This window comes from Carya illinoinensis, chromosome 5 (genome assembly GCF_018687715.1).
Source record: "Carya illinoinensis cultivar Pawnee chromosome 5, C.illinoinensisPawnee_v1, whole genome shotgun sequence".
Taxonomy (NCBI): domain Eukaryota; kingdom Viridiplantae; phylum Streptophyta; class Magnoliopsida; order Fagales; family Juglandaceae; genus Carya; species Carya illinoinensis.
This window is the reverse complement of record NC_056756.1, coordinates 1,731,652-1,750,781: the sequence shown is the minus strand read 5'-3', so window position 1 is coordinate 1,750,781 and position 19,130 is coordinate 1,731,652. Positions and strand designations below refer to the sequence as shown.

General features: G+C 35.1%; 4 protein-coding genes across 4 annotated transcripts; 2 read left to right on the top strand and 2 right to left on the bottom strand.

The window, feature by feature from the left end:
* Nucleotides 1-7,449: 7,449 nt before the first annotated feature.
* Nucleotides 7,450-8,581, bottom strand: LOC122311881 (40S ribosomal protein S29). The gene is made up of 3 exons (XM_043126646.1): nucleotides 8,417-8,581; nucleotides 7,829-7,928; nucleotides 7,450-7,726 (listed from the first exon to the last, which is right to left on the bottom strand). Exons 1-3 carry the CDS (start codon nucleotides 8,476-8,478, stop codon nucleotides 7,718-7,720), a joined length of 171 nt encoding a protein of 56 aa, XP_042982580.1. The 5' UTR covers nucleotides 8,479-8,581; the 3' UTR covers nucleotides 7,450-7,717.
* A 2,426-nt stretch (nucleotides 8,582-11,007) lies between these two features.
* On the bottom strand, nucleotides 11,008-11,886 carry LOC122311880 (60S ribosomal protein L38-like). The gene is made up of 3 exons (XM_043126645.1): nucleotides 11,762-11,886; nucleotides 11,448-11,631; nucleotides 11,008-11,252 (listed from the first exon to the last, which is right to left on the bottom strand). The coding sequence occupies exons 1-3, from the start codon at nucleotides 11,762-11,764 to the stop codon at nucleotides 11,230-11,232; spliced, it is 210 nt and encodes a 69-aa protein (XP_042982579.1). The 5' UTR covers nucleotides 11,765-11,886; the 3' UTR covers nucleotides 11,008-11,229.
* Nucleotides 11,887-12,575: 689 nt separating this feature from the next.
* On the top strand, nucleotides 12,576-15,399 carry LOC122311276 (probable polyamine transporter At3g19553). The gene is made up of 2 exons (XM_043125765.1): nucleotides 12,576-13,977; nucleotides 14,442-15,399. Exons 1-2 carry the CDS (start codon nucleotides 13,004-13,006, stop codon nucleotides 14,983-14,985), a joined length of 1,518 nt encoding a protein of 505 aa, XP_042981699.1. The 5' UTR covers nucleotides 12,576-13,003; the 3' UTR covers nucleotides 14,986-15,399.
* Nucleotides 15,400-16,322: 923 nt separating this feature from the next.
* On the top strand, nucleotides 16,323-18,460 carry LOC122309781. The gene is made up of 2 exons (XM_043123433.1): nucleotides 16,323-16,494; nucleotides 16,882-18,460. The coding sequence occupies exon 2, from the start codon at nucleotides 16,987-16,989 to the stop codon at nucleotides 18,058-18,060; it is 1,074 nt and encodes a 357-aa protein (XP_042979367.1). The 5' UTR covers nucleotides 16,323-16,494; nucleotides 16,882-16,986; the 3' UTR covers nucleotides 18,061-18,460.
* The last annotated feature ends 670 nt before the right edge of the window (nucleotides 18,461-19,130 follow it).

The following is a 19,130-nucleotide window of genomic DNA, read 5'->3' as shown; positions in this document are numbered from 1 at the left end:
CTCAAGCAAAACATTGGTTGATGGGGCAAATGGAATTGCGACAACCTTAACCAAATTTTATTAAATTAAAACGACAACACTTGTTTTGATTATTAATTAAATAATTAGATTCATATATAAAAGATGCCCCATCTCCTTCAGTCACCGTCTATCTATCTATGCATCCCTTTGCTTTCAACGCAGTTTTACTTGGTGAAAACACTGCTCCAACTTTTCTCCTCTGTCTCGATCGACCTGCTCAAGTCGCCAGCATTGGGTTCTCAGTCTGATCTCTATCTCGTACATTTTGCCTGGTCCACTAGCTTGGAATTTAGTTAATTCACAGACTTCTTGCAATTAAATAAATCCCACGAAATTTTCTGTCAGGTCCATAAATACCTAAATAAATAAATAACCCATATTGTGCATTTACTCACATTATTCGAAAGTTTTAAATATATATATATATATATATATATTTAAATCATCGACTCCATGTCAAATATGGTTGACTAGTTGTGGGTTAATTTGTTACATGACACAGCTTCTTGATCTGTATATCGTGATCTAGACAAAACCAACGATGGAAGCAACGTACGATCGAAAACTTTGGACATCCCCATGCATGTAAGTTTTGTAATATTCATGTGTAGTTTAGCATATCCTGAGTTAATGACAAATTAAGAAAGAAATAGGCAAGAACGAACTAGCTAGCTAGGTATTGTCAATAAGTACCATGTCGATTAAATTTATGATCATATATCAACCTAATTAATAATACAGCTAGCTAGCTTTAATTTTAGTAACTAAATAAATACATTTGGAGTTATCCACAGTACCCTAAATGGTGCACTTTTAATTATTAATTAGACCTACATCATACTGTTCATCACAAGGAGTACTTGATCTGAATTAATTAATAATTTCACAAGGAGTACTACTCGAATAAGTGATCAAGATTAATAAAAGGAGGCCCCTCGTGATCATCAACATCCATCATGTACGTGTGAGAGATGATCAGATTGGTGTAACGCCAAATGTAGCCAATAAAAAACAAATGATTATATTACGTACTTACCGACAATATATCATTAACCAGTTAGAAATCCCATTCAAGTACATCATCAACCACCTTCCAAACTCACCTATTATATTTTTGGTTAATTAAGCTAGGGAGGGCTATACATTGTGAAATGGTGTTAGCATTGGGATTTTCGAGGCCATGTGACTTAAGGTACACTTCATAAAATAATTGGATTAGAAGTAACACGTACACCCAGTACTTATAATTAGGTTACATGATTTGTTTAACAGGTAATGCTAGCTAGCTATTCATGATCAGTTTGCTTTGAACATGATTATAAATCTAGATGATTAATGATTTTTGTCTGCACCGACCTGTACCTTTCTTGAACGTTGCTTCATCTCCTTTCCACTTCATCCCCACATAAAAGAAAGAATGTCATATGTATTTCTTTGCCAAGAAAATAAAACGTACTGTCTCTTTGGACTCAAGGTCGTGCACGGTGTTCTGTAGGTTGGGGATTTTGTAGCTAGGTGTTAATTAAATTGTAGATTATATATATTATGTATTTTTAGTGTTGAAGAACAATCTCACATTACCTGTAGACAAAGTGTTTGACATGATGTTTATAAGAAATGAGCAAACCTCTGATCTTGTTGAATCAGTTTTATGAGATGAGTTAAACTTATGAATTTCTTCATGGTATCAAAGACTGTCATAAGACAAATGAGGACACACACTATTTACCCCGTGACAAGAACCAGTAAAAATACTAACCTACAAGTGAGGGAGGGTCTTCATGAATAATTTCACATTACCTATAGACAAGATCTTGTATGGGCATATTTATAAAGAATAAGTAACTCTCTCTTACTGAATCGGTTTTATAAAATGAGTTAAACTCATGAATATCTTCACTTAGAACCAAAGATTCAGAGGCAGCTTAAACAAATATTTTGAAAGAACTTTGGAGAACTATATATATCCCCATTAATTCTCGACTATGAAATTTGTGATGCATGGCTGAATTAATATTGATATTAATTTGCCTGTGTTCGACTTTCTGAATTTCAAACTGGCCACGATGAAGATGGAAAAAATTGCAACAATTGCCTCTAAATGATGTTGAGCTGATCATAAAATAGTTGATGTAAACAAGGATATATATACATGGAGATCATGAGTGCATGCACAGTTCAAATATATAGTTTTGGGTTCAAGTTTTTGGTATCAAACACTATCTAATTAATAAATCTTCGATGTATACTCAATATATATAGTTAATAACAATATTATAACACACTATACTTTTGTTGTTAACAATATCTCCAGATTCAAAAATCGCAATTTCGCTGATGTATGTAATTTCCTATAAAAGAAAAAACGACGTGGCAATAATAAAGGAATATTCTAAAAAGCTTAAAAAATAAGCAGAAATTTAGAGTCGGGGGAGGTTGGTGAAATGGATTGTTTCGGGTACTTAATTCTATGGCTGGCTTGTGCTTTCGCTGTTTGGAGATCATGATAATTTTCTCCGTAAGTGAAGATACATATGAATCAAGCTTATAATTTTCTAGGCTTATATCAGTAGTTTGATTTATTAGGCTGCATCATATCATCTGACACCGATGCCGCGGCAGTTTGGGAATGTTGACAATCTCAACACTTTTGTTTCAATTTCATGCATGCATGCACGTATATTGGTATTACAATGAGTGTTTCTCCATCAAACTTGCTAGAATATTCTCGAGAAACATAAACCCAGAAAAAAATAACCAAATTTTAGTTCTGCAGAATCATTTTTCCAACTACTCCATGCATAATAACTGTGTAGGAGGTATCATTTTTATTTTATTTTTTACCAATTTGATCGGTTCTCTGCTTGAGTAGGACAGCACATTAGGGTAAGGAAAATGATAGGGTAGTAAGCTATCACTACCCTTAATTAGGGTAATGCTGAGCTCAAAGTGGCAAGCACTTCGATACTTCGCATCTGGTCCAAGCAGAAAAAATAAAGGAAAATGATAGTATTACTACTTCATTGCTACTTATTTACTACTCTTATTTTATTTTATTTTTTTTATAATTTTTTATTTTACTTAATGATTAAGAAAGTGGATAGTAGTAAAGTTATATATTTTTTTTAATTTTTTCTTAATGATTAAGGATGTTAAAAAAATCCTTAAAAAAAAATGAAAAAAATTAAAAAAACTTGAAATATACCTGAGTAGTAAATGAGTAGTAACCCTATCACTACCTAAAAATAAGAGTAGGCCGACTTCAACTTAAAGATAAAATTTGTGTTAAAAAATTGTAGATAAAATTATTAGAAGAACAAGCCCACGATTAAACCACTCAAATGGTCGAGTAAATGGCATACAAAATGATTTTTATAGTTATAAGTGTGTAAATGTCATGTAATTATTTTGAAAAAAATAAATAAATATCAAACTCATATAAAAAAATTAATTTTTTAATAATAAATTTTATTTTTTTCAAAAAGATTATACAATATTTACGCACTTTATAACTATATATAAGATTATTCTTTCTGCATTCTTTTAATGTGAGATTGGAAATGAATCATATTTCTCTACTTTTTTTTTTTTAAATAATTGTATAATGTTATTCACTCACAACTACAATTATAATTTTTCTTAATTATTAAGTTGCAACAATATTACCTCTCCCGGTAGTAGAAGAAGCTCAGGCAGTCGTGTAGTAAATATCGGCTTGTGAATAAAACGGGAACCGAAAATGGGCCGTACATTTCAAGAAACACGCCCCTTTGCAATCCTTCCTCCCAACATTTCAAACCACCATCCCTGATTCCCGAGCACTTACATCCCTTCTTGTCCTAAACTCATATTATACGAAAGGAAACATTGAAACGCTAACAATTATTAGACCACCTTAGAGCATTCACATTCGATATTTTAAAGGATCGGATTTCCTATAATTTGAGATTTATTATGAGATTTTGATTAAAATGCTCCCCACATCCGAATCCTTATTTTAGGGAAAAAGTTTGGGAAATAAACAGTAAGTCTCCATATTTTGAAGCTCACTATTCATTCCCTCAATCATTTTTATTAATATTTTATTCTAATATATAAAATAAATAATTTTCTAATCATCTACACTTTCTCTCATATTCATATTTATTATAATTTTAAATAATAATTTTAAAAATAATTTAATTAATTACGAAAATATAAAAAAAAATTAATTTTAAAAATATTATCATATTCACAAAAAAATAATTTAAATTTTTGTTTAAAATATTCACTAGAGTAATAGTTCAAAAAATAAGAAAAAATATTGAGTAGTTAAATTTGTAAATAGAAGTGAAAAAAAAAAGCAATAAAAAAAGAATAGAAAATTATTATTTAATAGAATAGAGATAGGGATGGGGAATGAGATGTGGAAGGTTTTTGAAAAATGAATAAAATTTAGAAATTTTTTTTTTAGGAAATGTGATTTTGAGTTAAATTATAAGGATGAGGATGGGGATGCTCTTAAAACCCTTTCGTCTTTTATCTCTTTACAAATTGTCCAACTTATACTTACGCTATAGTACTTGCATGGAAGAATATTTGAGAGTTAATGATATATAAATAGAGTTTTTTTTTTTTTACTCTCTCTCTAAGCAAGCAAATTTCATTAAAATAAAAGTATGATAATTGTTAGAAAGGGTTGGTTTCTCAATAAAATATCCCAAAACAACAACTATAGTGTAAAAGTAGAGAGAAAAAAACGGATTTTGAGAGCAATTTCTTGGTTTCTACCCAAATTCTATGAAGAGGAAACTGTCTTAAAAGACGTTTTGAAGGTAAGCTACCGCTTGAGGCGATGCAAGCGGATGCACTATAATTGAAAGTCTTGAGGTATTTGTTAGTGAGGTCCTAGTCTCTTTCACAAGATTTCCAGTTAGGGAAACTAGTTAGGGAAAATAATAATCTAGATAAATCAATATTGGAAAGGCAAATATGCAGTAACTGAATAGTCAACCCATACCTTTGTAGTGACACGTGAGAACCACACGCTAAAAGAATTGAGGTGGGGTCATGCCGATCTAAATTATCAAAAGGTGGGAAGTCTGTTAGTGTGGCACATGAAAACCACACACGGAAACAAGTTGCATGTGGGAGCCACGAGTAAATTTTTTTAGCACGGTTCTACTTCATTTTAGTAGATCGGCGAGAGGGGAATGTTGTGATGGGGTGCGTGTCGACTGTTCATGGGCGGAGTGTTGCAAATCTGAGAAAATCCAAACCAATAGAAAACACTACCATAGAAACATATTCACAAAAAGGCAATAAAAAGGAAAATGAAATAGAAATAGAAATAGAAATGAAGATAGAAAGTGAAGCAAAACCTTCCTCTCCGGCACTTGGAAGAATCGTTTTTTTTTTTTTAGAAAGAAGGCAAATCTTCTCTATTTAGAAAGAGATGGATAACCAATCCGGATCTAGTTGATAAATAAATATAGTTGATGAGCTAATTAGTAACTAAAGTCTAAAGAGCAAGTATAAGGACACACAAATCAAGTAGATGAATGATACGAGATAAAATAAAAATTAAAAATTAAATAAAATTTTTTAGAATATAAATTTTTAATATTATTTTTATTTTAAAATTTGTAAACTTTAAATGATTTATTATATTTTTTAAAAAAATTATAATGATTAAATGAGATAAAATAATTTCATTAAACCAAGCAGACCTTAATTTACTAAGATCATGTTTGGATAATTACAACTTCTCAAACAAGTATAATGAATAAGAGTTTTGCTAAATGTAAAGTCGCGTATTAATCTGCGTATCAATACTGATTCTTTCATACTTAAAATTTAAATTAGCATTGTTTTCAATAAAATCTACTTTTTAACCAATCACAATAAATTGGTGCACATATTAGTACATAAATGTATTCGCAATTAGACTTTTTCAATAAATAATTTAACATTTTCAAATATCAAAATAAAAATTATATTAAAAAATTTTATTCTTAGAATATTTTATTCAACAAATACCTTCATATGATCATGATAAAGATAAGTAATGTATGAAATTTTATGTTGTTGGAAAAAGAAAAAATTATTGTTCTTTATAATGTTTCGATAGAATTCTTATTATATCATTACCTAAAATCATGTGACTTAAATCTTCCAATGAAGCGATAAAAATGGCCTCAAATTTGTGCCTTACAAAAGATGGACACTACAAAGACGTTGAGAAATTATAGGAGGTAGATTACAATATCCCATATGTTAAAAACAAGAATAAATGATATATGAAGTCTCATATTATTTGAAAAAGAGAAATTCTTGCTTTTTATAATGTTATAATAGGATTTCAATTATATCATTAATTTTTAAAGTATAGACAATGTGATTTAGTCTTTCCATTGTGCGTTCCATGATTTCTCCACACATGGCATCACAACTCTTGGACAGGGCCACCAACCAACAACCAAACAGACCAATCTCTCAGCAGAGAAAATAGAAAAAAACAAAATAATAAAGCCCAAGACATGCATCCGCGCACAGGGCAGAGACCATAAGAAACCCAGGGATCCCACTAGCATAATCTCTATCGGTGTTGGGTCTTAACTCATGACCCATGTTTATGAACCGTGAAAGGTGGTCAATTCCTAAACAGCTTTAGGCAGTCAAGGGAGGCATATACCATTTCAAAAATACCAAAAAGGAAGACATATACCGGCACTAACATTCATGTAACTAGGAGTGGGCAACGGAATCTTGCACCCCACTGCCTCGCCCTCGCATGTCAGGACGGGATACACCGTCCCGCATGTGTCGGGGCGCGGCCCCCACCTCGCATCTAATCCTCCTAACGGGGGCGGGGAGGGTCCTACCCCACCCGCATTTCCCCAGCCCCGCTCGCATATATATATGTTTATATATATAAACATATATTTATATTTTACAAATTATGTATATATAAATATATATCATAATTTGTTAGATTTGTTCACAAAATATACATTAACAAATTTAAAAAATACTACACTACAACTTACACAAAATATTTATTGACAAATTTAAAAACTACATAATTTTTAAATTATAGTCATATTTACAAAATTTAAATTTACAATTTAGATCTATAAATTATTTTTTATCACTTTTAAATTTAGAAATAATTTTTTAAAATAATAAAATATAATCAATATTTAAAGTGAAAATAAGACGGGACGGATACCCTATCCGTCCCGCACCCCGCCTAGCGGGGGCGGGCCCACCCCCGGAATGCAGGGGAGGAAAACCCCACCCCCACACCATGCAGGGGAGGGGGCTACCACCCGCACCATACGGTGGCACCCCTACATGTAACGAAGAGCTAACAGTCCTGATGCACATAAATGCCAATGAAAGATCCAAAACCTTTTTTCTAAAACAAGTAGAGGAGGTAGCCAGGTCTTATACTCAATTAGTAGTATTCCATTACTCATTAGAAAAATTTAACAGACGAGAGAACGTAACACAATGGCAGCAAACAGAAAATGATAATTAGTAAATGATCTTCAAACATTTGAAGCAAAAAAATTCATACGGGATTGAACTCAGGTTTAAACATAACATAGAACTAAAACTGAAAATCAAGAGGTTCTTCGAATTTAAAAACCATAAATCATATCATGCTTCAGCCAAAGCCTTTGCTCTTGTGGAACAGACGGACGAAAACCCTTCAGCGGTACTGCAAAGAAAAAGCCGAATCCACCCAAAATTAGATCAGAGTAGGAAACAATCAGAACCCAACATTCTGAGTAGTATAATAAACTCGTTAGAAATATAATACCTTAATGAAGCCAATTTCCTTGGCGTTGCTACGGAAGCATTGCCTACAGCACATGAGGCCGTACTTCCTGATCAACCCATGGGGATTCCCGCAAACCCGACTGTCAAGCAAAGAAAAAGGCAACACAGAACTAAAGTCAGTACCTTCAAAATTTTTAAGCTAATCCCAGACCACGTACAAAATCACAACTAGAAGGCATGAACCCTAAAAATCCAATCCACGGAAACTAATTCCTTTTCAATTAACATTTTTCTTCGTAGCAAACGTCTTTTATCCATATCAGCTTCAAGAAAAGTTATCTTTCTGATCATACTAGAATACATATATATTCTGCCAGAGAAAAAAATCAACTTTTTCAAGCAATCTTAGCGAGTTATATAATTATTTTCGCAAGTATCAGAATAACAACCAACTGCACAGAACAAAACCAAGCAGAAAAAAACTACCAGATAATAAAAACCCTTAATAACTCTCTGTAAATAAATCAGAAGCCTGACAAGGATCGGAACAAGTTAGATTTATTCTTTGAATCAATGATTATTTTTTGGGGACCAAACAGGTTGGAAGAGAAGAAACAATGTTCCGTACCAGGCGCGGGAGCCAGGGCCGTAGTTCTTGGGGTGAGAATTCCACACGTTGGAGTGCCCCATGATCTTGTTCTGTGTCTCAGCGAAAGGGAAAATTGGAGAGAGCTGCGGAAGCAAGAGGCTTTGAGAAAACCCTAGAGATCGCAGCAACACCAAATATACGAGGAATGAAGGATATGTCGTATTTATAGAGAGTTGGAGTCAGAACCCTAGTCGGGTCTAACGTACTTCGCGGAATAAACGCACAAGCCCAACTCAAGCCAGCCCACTTAATTGAGCTCTAGCCCAAAAAACTTTTATTGAATTTAACTTATTATACGGTTGAACGGCGTTGTATTTTCCTCACGAAACAAGTTTGAAAGGTGATACTCGCACTGAGAAATTCTGCCACACCTTGTATGATTTTATAATTTTATTTTTATTTTTTTTAAAACATTTTTATGTAATTTTTTTTAAATACGAAAAATAAAATAAAATACTAAAATATAAACAAACACAAACCTTATTTGTGTAGCATAGCATTATTTTTTTTCAAACATTTTTTAAATAATTTTAAACATTTTAAAAAAACAAACAAATTCACTGATAGTCATTTTTTAACTATTAAAAAATAAAATACACGAGCGATTAAAATGGGGATGTAAAATCATGGGTCTTTAATAATATTATCCTCAATTCTTTATAGTTTGCTATTTTTAGATGTAACTTGATTACCTCAAACAAAGCTGCCCACCCTTCGAACAGTGTTGCAAACTTGTAATTACCTGTGGAATCGTTGACGTCAATGTATAGGTGTCAACACCCGAGTGAAAACTGGTTATGTTTATGCTGTAAGCGAGTGCTATGCAGCCGTTTTGTGAACATGCACATGCTCCAGCATTACCAGCAGATGAATCATTGTCTGGCTCTCGCTTACCAAGATGTTATTGCCCATTTTGTTCTGTTATTTAGATTTTCTCGGCAATACGTATTACAAAGTTGTCATGTTGATGCTCTGTTTACTTTTGACAAACACTGATCTGTCAGTCTAGTGCTTTTCCTGTGATGCATATCTGGATGCTCACTGCGGCCTGTTCATTACTCTTATGAGACGGCCTACATACTGAAATTGGCAAGGCCCTGCCGTTTCGGACGGTTTAATGTTGAAAGTCGTGTGATAATCTAGCTGAGGGTGAAGTTTCATCATCAGGCAGTTTAAGTTTCTCCAGGCTTTGAGGTTTGCCTTCTGGTGCAGAGGACGGCGTGTAGTATCAACTTTAAATACTCTAGAGATTCAGTTTACTAGTCTTATTATCTTAAACCCAGCACCAAACTGCGAACATATAATGAGGCTTAAAATATTTGTTTCTTTACGGACCATCCTTGGGGCCTTTAGAATTACAACTCCTATTGTCTGCCACAATGGCATTCAATGCAAGTCACCCGGCCAAGGTAGGACACATAAATGCCATCCGAGCTGGCTGCATAACCATGTACCAGAGATGAATGCTCCTTCGAGAACACTTAACACAAAAGGTGTCGTTATAGAGAGCGATCAAAGGAAAAGTGCAGACACTACAACTACAAATAATGCACAACTCCAATGAAAAGCCGAAAACGAGTCTATGAAACCTTGTGTTAGTGCTCGGGGAAGATGAAAATTGTCTTAGAGAAAAATATAGTTGCAAGCACAATTGTGCACTAATCTGTACACTAATGTGAATTGATTGGATAAAAAATAAATTTTATTGAAAACAATATTAATTTAAATTTTAAGTATGAATAAATCAGTATTGGTATAAAGATTAATACGCGACTATACTTGTATATAGCAAAACTCTTGTCACGGACTCTCACTTGACGTTTGGTTTGTTCCAAATGGGAAAGTGAATCACAAACACCATGAGGTTTGGATTCTCCGAGAATATTAGATGTCCTCATCTAGTTGGTCATCTTGGAAGATTGAGAGGGTATATAGTCGTGATTTGAGTGTTACTGAGACACGTTACCCGCACCTGCCAGCCATTGTGTTCTTGGCCAATTTAATACCAAGTTATAACACATGTTGCAAATTGCAACCCAACCTGATCCACCATAGGTCCAAAAATGAAATCAATCTCTGTTCCTACCAACAACATTGCGATAAAAATTAAAAGGTCCATTTTGTTTGGACGAAGCATTGAAGCAACAAATGCATGGTCTTGTAAAATACCCTAAACTCCGGTGTCCGCCCAGGACATAGAAGTGTAGTGCTTTGAAAGTGATGATTCCATCCATTTCTACGTCGATCGTGTAATAGAAACAAAGCGTAACACCCAAAGAAATGTCCAAAGTGTATTCCCACGACCTCACCCCAAGCCTTGTTAAGTAAGGCCAAACTCCAGCAACCCACTATAACTTGTATGCTCTCTGCAGCAGTTTGCTGCAGCTAGTCTCACCTACACCAGCGTATTCTGTCCCGGAAGCATCACTCGTAGTTGGAAAATTCAAACCAGGTTTGAAGAAATCGATTAGGCTAGAAGCAGAATTCAAAGCCCAATAAGACAAATCAATTGGCTAAAGAATCCAATTCAACCATTAATTTAACAAATAAACAAACAAGCAAGCCAAATATTACCAAACCAAAACTGCAATTACGCAAAATTGAAAGTTAAGTTTCCAAATGCGTTTAAGGAGTTTATGACATCCTCCTAGATTTCAAGAGAACACCAAGCCCAAATCCATTACAAACGAGGTATTTCTACCAATGAGAAAAAGCATCCAATAAAACAACAAAACCCATTCTTTTCTACCAATAACCATTTGACGCGCTTGGTTCAGTCAAGGTCCCCATTTTCACACGTCTTGCACGCTCAAACCTGCAAGCAAACAGGAAAGCAAAAAAATTGGAAACATCAGATCATCTTCAAAGCATTAAAGAACCAACCGACCACGTACCCAAAGGATTGAAGAAAATAAAAACCAGACTTAAGATAATAAATCGACAAAATCAAATGGGGTCATGATTTGTGGATCCCGGCAAAAAAGTAACGCTTTTTTTTTTTCATACTGACCGGGAGGGAGAGACTGCTTCAACTTGTTAGCCTTCTCGGAGTCGAACACGCAAAGCGTGTAAAGGTACTTGGAGCAACGAACTTTGAACTTGAAAACATCTTTGCTTTTCTTGATTTTCACAGAGCGTGCATCTTTCCTTCTTGCGGTGAGAAGGAAGTCTTTGATCTCGTGGATTTGCTTAGGCTGGGAATCGCAACGGAACAACAGGTAAAAACCTTAGCAAGAGCAAAGAAAAATAATAGAAAAGTTGAAAAGTAAAGAACAACAGAAAACAAATGTCATTGAGAATGAATAGAGAAGCAGAGATCCATACCATATTGCGACCGAGAGAGAGACAGAGAGGGGACACTCAAAAACCTAGTGAAGACGGTGAGATATATAAACAGACGACCCGAGTGCTTTATAGTTTATTGGGTTGGGCTAACAGCTGGCCTCAGTTGTGATGGACTGTGTCGGGCTCAGGCCCGGTTAAATTTGATCCCATGTTCTGGTCATTTGATGACAAAATAAAATTATGGATAATTTTACGTATAATTGTAAATTATGTAAATATCATATAATTATTTTAAAAATAAGTATGATTTATTATTAAAAAATTAATTTTTTTTATGTAAAATTCATATTTTGTTTATTTTTTTCAAAATAATTATGACGATCCCACAATTTACAGTTATAAATATTTTTTTTCTAAAATTATATACCCAAATGAAAAATCAGTGATTTTTATTAATAAATATTTGGAGACTCATTGTGCCCGATCCTGCTTTGATCATATGTCATTACCCATCCATCATTAATTCATTTTAATTTTACAAATATAAATTTATCAAATAGTTAATAGGTATTTAGCATATCTATAGATTTATTAATGGGAGTGAAATCAGAAGGAAGTATTGCTTTTGGATTCTCCGAGAATATAAATTGAGGTGAAAATACATTAATGGTAAGATTGAGGAAAAAAAATTCATGGGTACATTTGTCATTTTGCAATAATATAATAGCGCCAACAAGTTGCACGCAATTCTTGACAAATGCGAGCGACTATGATCCTGACCCTCCACCTATCCCCACGTCCGTTTGCTAATGCGTGTAAATTGTAATACATATAAGAAGTCAAAGGTTGATTTTTCTCTCAATTTGATAACAATGGATCTCTTGCATTTGCTTGCAGAATCAATTCCTTTCTCTGAGTATTCCGTATTCTCTGCATCATTGTATACCTTCGAAGTTTCCGAGGAGCAGGGAGAGAGAGAGAGAGAGAGAGAGAGAGAGAGAGAGCGCAACAACGCGAGTCCTTGAGTTGAAGATAAGAAACCTCTCTCTATGAAGTCGAAGCTATACCATATTCTTGTGTAATCCTTCAAGACAGGTAGTTTCTGAATACTAAATCCAATCTCCTGCTTCATATTTGATCAGTTTAGAATTATGGGGATAAAGGGATTAGCTTCATCTCCCAAGCAAGATCCGATATTTAAGCATAACTCGATTGACTGAATAAACTTTGGTGGTTCAAAGTTTGGATTTTTCTCTCTATCGCTCTCTTCCCCGTCTGTGGATGGGTGAAGAGGGAATGGTAAGTGATGCCAAGAACACTGCAGTGAAACCAAATCCAAAACTAACGGTGCTGCCTCTTATAGCTCTAATCTTTTATGAGGTTTCCGGAGGTCCTTTTGGAGTAGAGGATTCAGTCAGGGCTGGAGGAGGCCCTCTTCTTTCTTTGCTTGGTTTCTTGATATTCCCTTTGGTCTGGAGCATTCCTGAAGCTTTAGTGACGGCTGAGCTTGCCACGAGCTTCCCTGAAAATGGGGGATACGTTATTTGGATATCTTCAGCTTTTGGGCCTTTCTGGGGATTCCAGGAAGGATTCTGGAAATGGTTCAGTGGCGTTATGGACAATGCTCTTTACCCGGTTCTGTTCCTCGATTACTTGAAGCATTCTTTTCCAATCTTCAACCGGTTGGTTGCACGAATTCCAGCTCTATTAGGAATTACCGTTTCATTGACTTATTTGAATTATCGAGGCCTGCACATTGTTGGGTTTTCGGCAGTTACCCTTGCAGCTTTCTCACTTTTCCCATTTCTAGTGATGGGTATGCTTTCAATTCCCCGAATAAGGCCTAAGCAGTGGCTTGTTGTGGATTTTAAGAAGGTGGATTGGAGGGGATATTTCAATTGTATGTTTTGGAATTTGAATTATTGGGATAAGGCAAGTACTCTTGCGGGTGAGGTTGAAAATCCGAGCAAGACATTTCCAAAGGCACTTTTTGGGGCTGTGGTTTTGGTGGTTTTATCATATTTGATTCCACTACTTGCTGGAACAGGTGCCACAAAGTCTGCACCTAGTGAGTGGAGTGATGGTTATTTTGCGGAAGTGGGGATGTTGATAGGTGGCTATTGGCTCAAGTGGTGGATCCAAGCAGCTGCTGCAATGTCCAACATGGGGTTGTTTGAAGCAGAAATGAGTAGCGATGCCTTTCAACTCCTTGGGATGAGCGAGATCGGCATGCTTCCAGCTATATTTGCTTCAAGGTCAGTCCTTCTGCCTGTACGTTCCTTACCCGTTGCTTTCTTCGATACAGTTTCCAGTTTCATTCTTTTTACTTAAGTTTAAGATTTTAAAGCAGCTTCAGGGGAATGACCTCCCATTACTGATTTAATTAGCTTCGAAGGAATAAAATAAAACTATGGTGCTTATCTCCCGGTCTTTCCAAGAGATTCATTCTATTTCTAAATAGAATGGGCCTTATTCTTCGCTAGATGTACTGACAATCATATGATGCATGCTTCCTTTTAGCATAATCTAAACCCCGGAATTAAATTGATGAGAAGATACCGGTATTTATAGTAGTATCCTTCACATGATCTTAAGTTGGAAGTTTTTTGCTTCCAATGTCCAACAGTAGTTGACTGTTTCATAAATTTCCCTGATGTTTGGATTTCGCAAATACTGTAATTAGCTATTATCTAAGAAGTGGCTTTAAAATTCCTTGTAGGTCGAAGTATGGGACACCCACAATTAGCATTTTGTGCTCTGCTACTGGAGTTATCTTCCTGTCGTGGATGAGTTTTCAGGAAATCTTGGAATTTCTTAATTTCTTGTATGCCATAGGAATGCTTCTTGAGTTTGCTGCTTTTATAAAATTGAGAATTAAGAAGCCAGATCTTCACAGACCTTACAAAGTTCCTTTGCAAACATTCGGGGTGATGATGCTTTGCTTGCCTCCAGCATTAATGCTTGTTCTTGTTATGTGCTTGGCTTCTGCGAAAACATTCTTGGTCAGTGGTGTGGTGATGATCACAGGGTTTTTACTGTATCCTGCTTTAGTTCATGCAAAGGGTAGGAAATGGACTCGATTTGATGCAGAACAACCTCCATCACCTCCCAATAACCCTGTCAAGGGCCATTCGGGTGTGTCCCAACTGCGTGAACAAGTACAGGATGAGACTTCGATTGGTCTTCTTTCAAACTCGTCATCTATTGAGAGAAAAGAAGAATCCTCTGAAATCTTGCTGGGAGAAGACTTGAAATCGGATTAGAAGGAGAGGTCCTTGGTGTTACTTTGTGCTGAAGCGATATGCAACTTACATATTATAGAAGCATGTATTGCTATTGTTCCCCGCATTCAACAATTGTAGCAGTAACGCAAAATGTACTAGAAGTTTTATTGAAGGGCTCAAACAGCAGCACATGTAGTTATGTACTTAGAAGAATCGGAATGAAATACACCATTCTGTAGAAAATAATAAGTTTGGGATTCTGCAAGGTAATTGGTCCCCTCCATTGAGCGGGATGGGTCGTTCTAAAGGCAATTTTAGGAAGTATTGATCCAGAATGACTTTGTTGGCAATGTGGAACAGATGTTGCCACTTAGACTAATAATCGTAGTTGATGATCAAATGATGTATCTCAACACAAATTATGAGTGGAGTTTCTTAGTTCTTTTTCCCCAATGATTTTTGGTTTCTCCTTCTATCAAAACCAAGCTTGACACTGAACGTTTGCCTTTGTAATTTTTAAAATCTACACTCGATCCAAAAACTCTTAAACAAACAATAATATTATATTAAGAAAATGATAAACATAAAACCCTTTTCATAATCTTTTATACGACCATGTTTTAAATTATGAGTATTTTTATAAAATAACTTATGAAAGTAACATCGTTTGACAGAAATACACTCAATTAAAAACACGATCATATAAAAGTTCGTAAAATAACTGTAATGTATCATTAAGCATTCGCGTGACAATTAGCCTTTTATATGATCATTCCCAACAAGAGAACAAGTGGAAACAATCTGAGTTTCAAACAGAAATCATTCCCAACGAGCTCACTTCTACTTTTGCTTGAGCTTGGACTTGGAATGAAGTTGATCGAGTAATATTAGATATATTCATGAGTTGTATAAATATCGCACATTATTTTTTAAAAAGAGTGAGATCTACCATTAAAAACATAATTTTTTTATATGAATTTTATATTTACTCACATTTTAAAAAAAGAGTACGCAACGCTTGTGCACTTTATAATTACAAATATTATTTCTTATTTTTTAATTCAATATTACATCTCTCATTTCTCAAAACTTAATAAATTATCTTAACTCATATAATTACTATTCACATAACTATAGTGCAAATATCCAAACTAGCCACAATCCTGAACTTTAAAAAAAGCTCAAATAAGAATTAACTTTGAACATCAAATACCATTTAAAGCTCAAGAAAGCTCACGTGTGTTTTTTTATTTTTATTTTAAAATTTTTATTTCATCGTTATAATTTTTTTTAATCTCTATATAAAATATAATAAAAAATTTAAAAATTTTCCACTATCAAACCGAACCGAACGATATATGGAATCTCGAAATGGCAAATAAGCCCCTTACATCTTTCCTTGATCGTTCTTCCTCTGCTTACAAGCATCATAAATATACAGACAAAAAATCGATCGCCCAAAAGAAAACTAATGCCCATTGGAGGAAAAAAAAAAAACAAATTCGACGGGACCATAGCCAATCCAACTGCGACCTCGACCCAATTCAGGTGCGTATCTCACTCTTTCTTCCCTTTTCATATTTTTTGATCGAAGTATCTCACTGTATCTTATTTCATTTCTCAATTCGCTTTTTGGGCTTTCAATTCTCATCGTAATCTCCAATGTGTTTCTTTTACTTATGAAAAGAACTGCTACATATATAACAATTTGTTCGATTCCCGCCTCGGTTTCTTTGATTCTTTGACACTTGAATTACGTACTAAATAGATTGTGCGGTAATTTTTTCAATCAAAGTTCAGTTTGTGGATTTTAAGCTTCTTTCAACCCACGAAATGTTGCGAATTGGCCTTTACTCTTTTTTCTTCGTTCTTTATAATTTTTTGAATAATTATGCGTTGCAACCGTTTACTGACGCGGTATTGTTCAATATGCAGATGGGAACATGGTTGGGGAATTAGGGTTGTGGGTTTGAATTAAAGATAATGTGATTTTTCGTCTGAAGATTTGTGTTCTGGAGCTGAGGAATTTGGATGTGAAGGATGTTGCCCGATCAGGACAATTCTCGAATTGATACTTTAGAGCTTAAAGCTCTGATTTTTAGAAAGATAGGGCGTGAAAGAGCTGAGAAATACTTTGATCAGCTTAGAAGATTATTCACTTCCAAGATTAGCAAAAGTCAGTTTGATAAGTTCTGCTTTCGGATTATTGGGAGGGAAAATGTCCCTCTTCACAACAGTCTTATAAAAGCTATTATCAAGAATGCTTGCCTAGCTAAAGTTCCACCTTCACAAGGTATTAGGAAAATTGGAAGTAACCTTAGTGTTAAAATCCCAAATGGATATCAGAGAAATTGTCTTCAATCAATCTATGGGGATGCCTTTCCCCCTTCTCCTCGCAAGGGCAGGTCTCCAATTAATAGGGATCGCAAGTTTCGGGATCGCCCAAGTCCGCTTGGCCCCAATGTGAAACCCCAAAGTGTTGCACTTGATGAATTGGTTTGTAAGGCACAAGAACAGCAAAGTGCAACAGAATTGGTTTCTCTCGATAGCAGACCTCCAGTTGAAGTTGCATCTGTTGAAGATGGAGAGGAGGTTGAACAAGTGGCAGGAAGCCCAGGTGTTCAGAGTAGAAGCCCTGTAACAGCTCCATTTGGTATATCGTTGAATTTTGCTGGAGCTCGTAAGTCTCTGTCTAATATATCTGTATCCAATGATTATCACCCAGAGAGCTGTCAGAACAGTAGGGAGCTACCTGATACGAGATCATTAAGAAGCCGTTTGCAACGGAAGTTGGACATGGAGGGAATGAGTGTCTCAGTGGACTGTGTTAACCTATTGAATAATGCATTGGATGCATATTTAAAGAGATTGCTTGAGCCATGCATGAGTTTAGCTGGGTCAAGGTGTGGAAGTGATAGCTCTAGACAACTAAACAACCAATTCCTACCTGGCTATAGTGGTATGATACCCGGTAGATTTGTGCGAAGAGCTGCAAGAACTATTTGCATTTCCATGTCTGATTTTCAGGTTTCTATGGAATTGGATCCCCAAATACTAGGAGAAGATTGGGCAATACAGCTTGAGAAGATTTGCTTGCGTGCTTCTGAAGAATGAAGAAAGCCGCACATGGATTAAAAATTCAGCTGTGTGTGAGATAATAGACATGAGCTCATGTCCACGCTTCTTTTAAAAATTCAGTATTTTGAATTGATTATTGTCTGATATGATTTTGGTCTCACCTGTTACGGAATTCTACTGCACTGTCAAAGGAAATAAGTGGATTTTATGGGAAGTTTTGGATTAAGTTGATTAGGTGACATTTACATGTAGGCATTGAGGATGGTTGGGGAGAGGGAGTTGTTTATACAGTAACATGTAGACTTTTAGATACATTAAGGGCCTCAGCGTTTGATGAGTGTAAACCCCACTTTTCCAATTGATAGCTTGTTTTGTACCTCCCTCTTCTTCGATGTATCCAAGTTAGGAATTTAATAAAGCATTATTTTGTTCAGAATGATCATTGTCATTTCCATTGCCTGTTAGCATTTCTGCTGTACTTGAACGTGAATCGGCTCTTTATTTGCATGTCTACAGTGTATTTACCTATTTGGAAATGCAGAATAACATAAATCCCCATTACCAGTTCCTGCAGGAAGGTTGGTCACTTACCTAATATATTTAAATGAAAATGTTAAAAGCGGAAGCTTACCAACCATAGCATGAACTTTTCCACGGACACTCATAATATTTCAGATTTATCCATTTTTTTTAGAAACAAAAAGAAAACTAAACAAATACTAATTTTTATGCATGAGCCTGCCTCTCTCCGAGACAAAAGGGCTGCATCATCATTCAATGCAACTGCACAAATGTAATGGATCATGTCACACAACATTTTGTACGAATTATAAACAGGTAATCTTATTGTCTGGCCAATAATTTGGCTACCATCTCATATGTATCTGCGCATTCACATGACAGCTTAATGTTTGTTTAGGTAATGATACTTCCTGCTCGCACGCACCACATGCGGGTTGGAAAATAGTTTAGGTTGATGAGCCCATGTGATAAATCTGTAAAATGTCCCCCGGGAAGGAAAACAGCCAGTGCACTTTTCAATGTTCATGAGATGTGAGATTCGAGTCGGCCGTGTAATATGATCTATATTTTATCAGTGTTTGATC